General features: G+C 42.8%; 1 protein-coding gene across 3 annotated transcripts; it reads right to left on the reverse strand.

Moving 5' to 3' along the window:
* Positions 1–4,205: 4,205 nt before the first annotated feature.
* On the reverse strand, positions 4,206–8,139 carry rps14 (ribosomal protein S14). 3 transcript variants are annotated; one of them, XM_078286762.1, is made up of 5 exons: positions 8,067–8,139; positions 6,165–6,316; positions 5,801–5,962; positions 5,312–5,388; positions 4,206–4,313 (listed from the first exon to the last, which is right to left on the reverse strand). In XM_078286762.1, exons 2-5 carry the CDS (start codon positions 6,311–6,313, stop codon positions 4,246–4,248), a joined length of 456 nt encoding a protein of 151 aa, XP_078142888.1. In that variant the 5' UTR covers positions 6,314–6,316; positions 8,067–8,139; the 3' UTR covers positions 4,206–4,245. The 3 variants fall into 3 exon arrangements, with proteins under 3 accessions (XP_078142888.1, XP_078142889.1, XP_078142890.1); XM_078286763.1 differs by having other exon boundaries at positions 8,022–8,109; XM_078286764.1 differs by having other exon boundaries at positions 7,984–8,106.
* Positions 8,140–9,565: the final 1,426 nt, after the last annotated feature.

Below are 9,565 nucleotides of genomic sequence, written 5' to 3' on the forward strand. Positions count from 1 at the left end.
AGCCAAATGCCTGGATATTTATACTGTGTGACTCTCTCAGTGCTGCTTCCATTCAAAGTGCATAGGCCACAGTGCAAAGTCAAGCAGGGTCTGGCTGTGAGACCGGCATGGTTAAATGGAGTAACCCCAAACCTTTTCTGGATTTAAAAGTATGAGGATCGTCTAGGCAGAGTGAGGTGGATTCGGGGTCAGTAGACTGAAGGGGATTGTTTTTAGGTTTGGTGTCATGACAGACCGCTTTGTATGTTGCTTATTTACTCTTGTAAGTAATCCTGACGGGAATGGCACAGCTGTTTAATACAGGAGACTTGTCTGAACCCAAGTCTGTGCTGTGTGCAGTAATTAGTCGTTGGCGTCCCGCCTGCGTGAAACACGGAGTTAGCTGAGTTCAACGCAGGTCCACATGACGCGGTTAAGATGTCAAGGATCAATAATGATTTGATAGATATCATAATACCAGCTGTTTTAAATATATTAAGACTGATTTGGGGTCTTTAGCATGAAAAATAATTTATAAATTTTTTTAAATTTCTACTTTTTTAGTGTAAAGTACCAAGTCAAGTCCTTAATGTCAAGTCTCAAGTCTAAATGTAGAACAGCAAGTCAAGTCAGAACAAATCAAGAGTCCAGTATCAATTTAATATCTTAAAGAAAACTAAATATCTAGGACTTTTCAATGCAATATGCTTGGTCTTGTGACCGGAGTCCCCACCTGTGTCATTCGAGCATCATTAGGGGCTAATGTCTGAACCGAAGGTTAGCTGCCTCCTTGGCTAACGATAGCTGCTCAGTATCGCCCCCTCCTGGTGCTGTGACTTCCTCAGTGCCATGAAAACATAATGCAGAGTTAAAGCTCCATATCCTCCACTGTCCAGAGTTTATTTTGTGTCTTTCTGTCCATTCAGAGCTGTGTGTGTGGTGTCATGAACCAAAAACACTCTCAATCCATTTCTCCACGTTCATTTTCCAGCATCTCTCTGAGCCTTACCAAGAACAGGCCGTTTCTGTCTCCGTGTCTTTAAGGCTCATTAATATTAACGACCCTCCGTTCCGATCGGCTAACCGTTTCGAGAGTGAAACGTGAGACGCCGCGGCCCGGCGGCTACAGGTAGGGAAAACTCTCCGGTAATAAACGATGACGACCGCTCGACCGCTTTGAAAAAAACACTTTGTTAGTCTATTATTTCTTACAGAAATGATAATGAGCGAACCTTTGTGACGCCGCAAAGTTACGGAAGTCCAAACGGCTCGTTTAGAGGCTCGCTTTTCTAATATGGATTGTGTGGATTTAGTTTTGATACTTTCACCATGTTTAGATACACATCCAACTCCTTTATCATCACAGAGGAGAGGGAGTCCTGCTTTACATGATGTGGAGCTTTAATGTCCATGGAAATATTCATACTGATGCCTGGAAGATGTGAACATAGGGGGTAATGATCGTTTTATGCATTTGTCATATATATTTATATATATTGGTGCTGATGTAGTCTTTGTGTGCGACCCACTTTACATTTCTTTCACTAGAGAGAAGGTCTTTCTCCTTTAAACATTATTAAACTCCTGTGTTGCTGATTACCTGAATTTACTTAGGAAATGCAGAAATAATGTGTAAATATGTTTCTGTATTTTTCTAGATTGTATTATTTTATATTTCTGCATCACATGGTTTGCTCAAGTTCAAGTTTGTTTATTTCTACAGTTCTTCATCACAGAGAAACAGCCGAACCAGATCCAACTGATCAACAATCAATCAAACATCAGAGGAAGCACAAGATACACAAAAGCAGATTTTAACAGACGTGAATATTGTTTTTGTCCTAATGACTGAACTTTGACCTTGTTTGCTATTGGACCAGCAGTCAGTCCGTAACAGCGCCACCTGCAGCGACAAGATGAAACTGCTCTGAAGGGCTGAGGAACAGATCAGGTTCAGTCAGCTGACATGCAGCAGTGCATTGTGGGATGAATTACCTGTCCGCCGTGTGAGGCGAAGACATCCTGCGGGTCCACAGCTAGTCCAGCTCTGATGCAGATCCTGCAGCTGAGGAAATGAGGAATTATCATTATGACACAACAATGCATCAGATCAGATGGAACTGTATTGATCCTGTGGGAAACACAGCAGGAGACTGAATAAACAGACCAGATACAATAAACAATAAAAACTATTTCAAAAAGAACAGAAGCAACAGAAAACATGAAAACATGCTGTTCAGTTAGGGAAGTATGGATGACATCATGGATTTATACAGTTGTTACTGACAGTAGATTGATTAATTAAATATACTGCTACTAAGTATGTATAAACATAATATAAATATATAAATAGGGAATATAAATATAAAAAATATCAATATGTATACAGTATGAAATAGTGGAACCATTATCATTAGCAGAGAAACAGCACATGAAAGAATGATGGAGAATTTATTACAATTTATTAAAATATGAACCTGTACAGACAGACAGTGGAGCAGGACGAGGCAGACCGACTCCATATTTTTATTCTTATAATGAAAGCTGTCATATCCTGATCATTTCTTCACTGTTTCACCACTGGAAGTAGAACAGGCCGTCGGTTCCCTCGTCGCTCCGCAGCTGCAGCATCTCAGACTGAACCCGGTTTCTACTCTGAAGGTTTTCAGGGTTAGGGTTGTAAGCTCATGTGACCCAGACAAGCCCACAAGACTTCCAACAATACACACCTCACAATTTATTGATCTTTAGTCGGGCCTCAAACAACCTAAACTATTACAATATATCCATATAGACTACCAGTCCAAAGTATTTTTAACACCTGATTAAATTCATTATGTTTCTCATTCTCTTAAAGCATTCTGATCTAAAGGCTTCTGCTGAAACGCTGAAATGAGTTTCTTAGTCAAATATAAACAGTGAAGTTGATCCTGTGTATGAATTTCTTTCCAAAGCCTTTGTCTTTCCATCAAGCAAAGAATCTAAAATATAAGATTAGATAAGATTTGTTTAACACTTCTTTGGTCGCTGCATAATTCCATTTGTGTCATTTCAGTTTTGAGTCTTTTACTGTTATTCTAAAATGTGGAAAATAGTAAAAAATAAAGAAATGTGGCGTCCAAACTTGACTGGTAGTGTAAATAAATTAAATATAGTCAGATACAGTCTGTCTCTGCCTCAGCTGACAGATCGTCTCATGTTGTCCGTCACTTCCTGTCGGCCCATTTCATCCCTACAACGACAATTAAGTAGTTAAGCTCATGAATGTAAAGGATGTGAGTTAAACTAATTAATTTAAGGACTCTTAATTTGAAGTGGTGTGTTCTGGGCTCATTAGAACAACAGTGGGTCAGGAGCAAATTAACCTCCCTGATGTATTAGAGTTCATGTTAACATGTCATTTCTTAATGAATACAAAGCATTATTATTTTTATAGTTGGTGCAAAAAATAAAATAAATGATTCCTCATTCGAGCCGTGCAGACCGGCTCAGAACCACGGGACCAAACAGATTCATCTGAGAGAACATCAAGTCTGCTGAAGATGTTTTTATTGATTATGGTCAAAAGTTATCAATTTCTGTTCTACAGTCTGTCCTGCGATCAGACTCATGAATTCTGTCTTTTGAAATACAAAATATTGCTTTTAAATGCCAAGAAAACACATCATATAAGGTGTCATTTAATTTATTAATCTCTTAATTTTATAATTCTAATCAATACTGTCGAGTTTTGGTCATCAAATCTGACAGAAATGACTCGTAGAGGATCGCTCATAAGACACCTCAGCAGCTCACACACACTCACACTCAATTCACTCCAAATAAAAACCAACATGACAGCAACAGTTTCATGCATTTGCTGTGGAACAGTTCATCTCTAATATTTTCTATATTTCAGAATAAAAGCACGTGGGCTCATAAGGCCTCACCGGGTCTTTTCCACTGGTTTTCTTTAAGATATTAAATTGATACTGAAGCCTTGATTTGTTGTGACTTGACTTCATCACATTTAGACTTGAGACCGACCTGGCACTCGAGCGAAGGTGACTCGGAGACACGTCCGGTTTAACAACAACAGATGAAGATCTGAGCACAAGTTGTGATTTATGAATAAATTATAAATCCAGACATGAATCTAAAAAGAAACTCATTTCTCTCTTTCAGGTGTGAATTCTTTAGATTCTGACGGGTGACACGGGTCCAACAGAAAGAGACGGAGGCAGAAGGTGAATCAACTGTTTATTGGATGAAAATCTCCAGCAGAGTTTACAGACGGCGCCCGCGGCGTCCGCCCTTCCTCCGGGTGGAGTCCGAGGGGATCGGAGTCACGTCCTCTGAGGAGGAGAAGAAGAAGAAGAAGAAGAAGAAGAAGAAGAAACCGTCATGATGGAGCCATGAACCTTCTGCACCTGAAACCTGTTTCAGACTCTGCTGCTTTCAGCCTCACTTCAACTCACGTCTCATTTTTCCAAATCACTCCTGTAAATTGTATTTTCAAGTTTACAAAAATGAACATATTTAACATTTCTGGACTTTTCCAAAAGAAAAACTGCAGTTTGTAGTGAGTCAGTCTGACACCTGGAGTCTGTCAGCTGGTAAAAGACGGAGGTCTGGTTTCACAGACAGATTCAGATTAGTCCAGACTAAAGATAAAACTCAATGGAGATCCGGAGCCGAGCGTCTGACGGATCCGAGGCTCCACGGGGACCAGCGGAGGTTCAGTGACGTCTCTGTCAGACGCCGTCTTATTTTGATCGTCAGCCGTTTATACATCGTTTAAATATGTAACGTATTTACTAGGAATGCACCGATACCACTCTTTCAATGCCGATAACGGAAATTTAAGTATCGGCCGATACCGAGTACCGATCCATTACTGAACTTTTTACTTCTTTAGTTTGAGGTCAACGGACAAAATTATTGAGATAAAATCCTTGTTTTTCCACCATTTGAGAAATAAAGGCTTCTATGGGCGACAAACGCATAAAATCAAGACGGTTTGCTTTTATTTCTTACATGTCGCTCATGGCTTTGGGTGTCAGATTTTAGTCTGGGGTAAAATCTCTGATACCGATATTCCATTTAGCCCGATATCGTATCGTAGCATCTGTAGGATTTACTGCTCATTTAAATGATCCTGAGCTGAAACTCTGCTGCTCAGTGACTGAAATAAAGTCTCAGCTTCATCAAAAAGCTGAAGACTGAAACAAAGAAGAGTCAAAACAGTTCAGAGTAAAATGTCGAGTCAGTTTACTGATGAAACGGACTGATGCTGTTACTGTGCAGTGTGAGACCTCTGTGTGTGTGTGTGTGTGTGTGTGTGCGTGCGTACCGATGCGTCCAATCTTCATGCCGGAGCGAGCGAGGGCCCTGAGCGCTGACTGGGCCCCGGGGCCGGGGGTCTTCGTCCTGAAACACAGAGAGAGAGAGAGAGGGGTGAGACAGACAGTCAAGTAGACAGACAGACAGGTGGACAGACAGTCAAGTAGACAGACAGACAGGTGGACAGACAGTCAAGTAGACAGACAGACAGGTGGACAGGTAGACCCGTTTCCTTCGGTGGCTCCCAGCTTGATGTGCAGAGCAGTGATTCCCAGGTTAAACAGATGTACAGACAGACAGGTGGACAGACAGACAGGTGGACAGACAGGTGGACAGACAGACAGGTGGACAGACAGACCTGTTTCCTCCGGTGGCTCTCAGCTTGATGTGCAGTGCTGTGATCCCCAGGTTAAACAGATGTACAGACAGGTGGACAGACAGACAGGTGGACAGACAGACAGGTAGACAGGTAGACAGACAGACAGGTGGACAGACAGACCTGTTTCCTCCGGTGGCTCTCAGCTTGATGTGCAGTGCTGTGATCCCCAGCTCTTTGCAGCGCTGAGCCACATCCTGAGCTGCCAACATGGCGGCGTACGGCGACGACTCGTCTCTGTCCGCCTTCACCTTCATCCCCCCCGTCACACGGCAGATCGTCTCCCTGGCAGACAGACAGGCAGACAGACAGGCAGGCAGACAGACAGACAGACAGACAGGCAGGCAGACCAGTAAGAGACAGCAGAAACCAGTAATAAAAGAACGATCGACCCCAAATATCAGTCTGACCCTACCTCCGGTCTCTGGAGCATTAACGTGTCGCTAACGTGTTAACATGTTAGCGTGTTGTTGGCGCTGTGACTTACTTGCCGGACAGGTCGGTGACGTGGACGAAGGTGTCGTTGAAGGAGGCGAAGATGTGACAAACTCCAAACACATTTTCTCCTTCAGCGACCTGAGGACCGAGACTGATCACCTGCTCCTCCTTCTTCTCCTTCCCTTTACGAGGAGCCATGGTCTGAGGAGAGGAGACGAGGAGAGGGAGAGGAGGAGAGGAGACGAGGAGGAAAGGACACAAGAGAGGAGACAAGGAGAGGGGAGGGGGAGAGGAGGAGGAGAGGAGACGAGGAGAGGAGACAAGGAGAGGGGAGGGGGAGAGGAGACAAGAGGAGAGGAGACAAGGAGAGGGGAGGGGGAGGAGGAGGAAAGGACACAAGAGAGGAGACAAGGAGAGGGGAGGGGGAGAGGAGGAGGAGAGGAGACGAGGAGAGGAGACAAGGAGAGGATGTCAGTATGATTGTACAGATAATTCTAACAGTAAACTGTCATAAATCACATCAAAATAAAAGCACTTAACACTGGACTTTAGTACAGAAGCTATTAATCAATCAACAGAAAATGAATATTATAATTTTGATTCGATTAATCCTTTCAGTGAAAACACCAAACACTTGCTGGTTCCAGCTTCAGACTTTCTGCTTCTCAGTTTCATCTCATTACTAAATGAATCCTGAGTTTCTGTCTGCTGCTCAGACTGAGGAACAAACCTGAACCATCACTTTGGACTCTGGGAACTTTTATAAAGTGATGATCAATCAACATCGATAATGATATTCTTGTTGCCTCTGTCTTGTTAACAGTTCACATGTGACTCGGTGATGCAGGCACACCGGCTCCGTCCTCCCTGCTGACACCAGCCTCATCCTGCTGGACACCGACACAGCAGAGACACAAGCAGCTCCATGTTCAGTCCAGACTGACAGAACCAGACTTTAGACTCCAGACTGACAGCAGAACCTCATCTGTGGGTCTAGACCCCTCTGAGGTCTTCGTGGCTGACGGAGCCTGGAGGAGACGCTACAGCACAGAGACTCAGACCGTTTGAATTAAATCCTGAGCTGAGATGCTGCAGACTGAACACCTTGAACCCAAAACACTCTGACTGAGCTCAACACCTGAACTTTAGATTCAGATCAAACATTAAAGACTGTTCCAGGACCAGCAGCCGGTGGTCTGGATCTCACCCGGTCCAGTCAGAGGAAACCAGACTGCAAGCTGAAACACACCATGTGAGCCCGCTGGCCGCTCTGCGCCCATTCTCGGACAGCATCAGATGTGCTGCTCTGTCCGCGCACGTGCCGTTCTGCTCTCTGAAGTCGCACCGACAGACTGCTGCACACGGACCGGAGTTAGTGTCCGATAACGGAACTTAAGCTAGTCACATGGTAGCTGGAGCATCAATTGATTACATTACTGATCGATCAGACGAACAGCCTGGCTGCTGGCGGACTGGAGCAGAGCTACAGTCAGTTCAGCAGAACATCAGCAGGCATCTGACAAGAAATATTTTATCTGAAGTTTCCACGACAGAAGACGAGCAGCAGCTAGCATGCTAACTGCTAACCTGTTAGCCCGCCGCCGCATGCAGCGTCAGCATAACAACATCCACCTGCAGATTTTCCTGCTGGGTTTAAATACTTTTAAGAAAACAAATCTTATTTAACACACATTTTAACCGTTTTAACACAAAGTTCCAGCAGCTGAAAAGCCTCCGCCGAGCCAACATGGCGGCTCCCCCCGCAGCCCGGCGCCATCACACACAAACCGACAGAAAATAACCGACAACTAACATCCAGCTTCACACAGAGAAACAATACGACGGTCAACAGACACACAAAACATTACCGCTTCACTACAGACGGCAGAGAGTTACAGATGGGCACCTGAGAAGAAGATTAATCTGGATTACAGTGGAGAGACGGACGCACCTCTATGTGTCTCTTCAGAAGCAGAAACAGGAAAGGAAAGAACTTCCGCGTCCGGGGTCAAAGTTGAAGGTTCCAACACGGAAGTGCTGCCGCCGCCACGTGGTCGCTTCCCGAACAACTAGGCCTAGTAAATACATGTCTTTTTTTTTTTTTTAAATCTCTTTAGAATAGAATCCTTCCTTTTTATTCGTAAACATGAATATGAAATATAACCATTAATATAATAAAACCAACTAAATACATGTCTTCCTCTTCCTCTGTTATATTCAAGATAACCATTAACAATACTCTTCCAATACAGGACAAAGTTATAAATATGATCAATAATTAATTTACAGATATCTTTGCAGAAGTTTTGCCGTTTTTGGCAAGTAATGTTATGATCAATATTACAGAAAGTACAATTAACATTAAATTCTTTCCTCTAATGTTTGAAACAGCAGGAAGATATTTATGATTTTAAAGGAAACGTTTAACTTTATTGATAAGTCTGTGTTTGTTAAGCTGCATTCCACTGCACTCGAAACGGAAAAGTGCAACAGAACGGTCGTTCAAGTCGGAGTTTCCAGTCGGAAAGTCGGACAAAATGCTTTCCGCCCGAGTTCTCCGACATAAACACAGCTGACGTCACAGCATCAATCTGTACTTAATAAAACTTAATTTTACCTGATATGTAGTTTTGGTGTTATGAAAACGTGTTGGAACAACTTTGTAGTTTCCATTTGTAACGTAATTCAGTGACTTGTGCTTCGTTAGTAGATAGAAGTCTTTGCTGTATGAACTCGCCTGCTAACGTAACGAGCTGTCAGATAGCTGCCGTTAATGTTAACGGGTAAAGGCTGCTGCGTCCGTGTTCTCCCAAGAAGACGCACTGGAACGCATTTAGACTTCCAGTGGAATGCGCCAATCTGAACAGGACATGTGCTGCTGGTCCGTTTAATTAACAGTTTAATCAGCTGTTGTTTGTTTTATATAGCCTACACCGATATACAGGCTAATATATATATTTACCAATACAATACCAGCTGTTATTTTGGGGGAGGCTGGTACTTTTTTGTTGCAGATGACATTTTCCTCTGTAAGAACTTTTAATTTTAATGTGGAAATCATTTTGTCATTTTGGAACTGGTTTAAAAAGTGAAAAACAAAACAGCAAACATCAAAAATTCATTCTTCTGTGTTGGAGCGGTCGTCAGGTAAAGTAACGTCATTAAAGCTCTTAGGAACTATTTGAAGTTTTATTACAGTTATAATATAATGTCAGCACAGTTCTGTTTGAACTGAACTAAATGAAATAGAAGTTTTACCTAAAACAGCTGGTTTGGTTCATTCTGAACTGAAGTGAGACTTCATGGTGAATCCGGTTCAGTCCTGCAGTGTTAAAGTCTCCGAGCTGTAAGGGAACAGAATGTGAACTGAGCTGAAACGACAGAAAACAGAACTGAACTCCATGAAATTCCACTTCTAAGAGAGTTTGTCTCGACTCTAAACATTATAAA

This window comes from Centroberyx gerrardi, chromosome 11 (genome assembly GCF_048128805.1).
Source record: "Centroberyx gerrardi isolate f3 chromosome 11, fCenGer3.hap1.cur.20231027, whole genome shotgun sequence".
Classification (NCBI taxonomy): Eukaryota; Metazoa; Chordata; class Actinopteri; order Beryciformes; family Berycidae; genus Centroberyx; species Centroberyx gerrardi.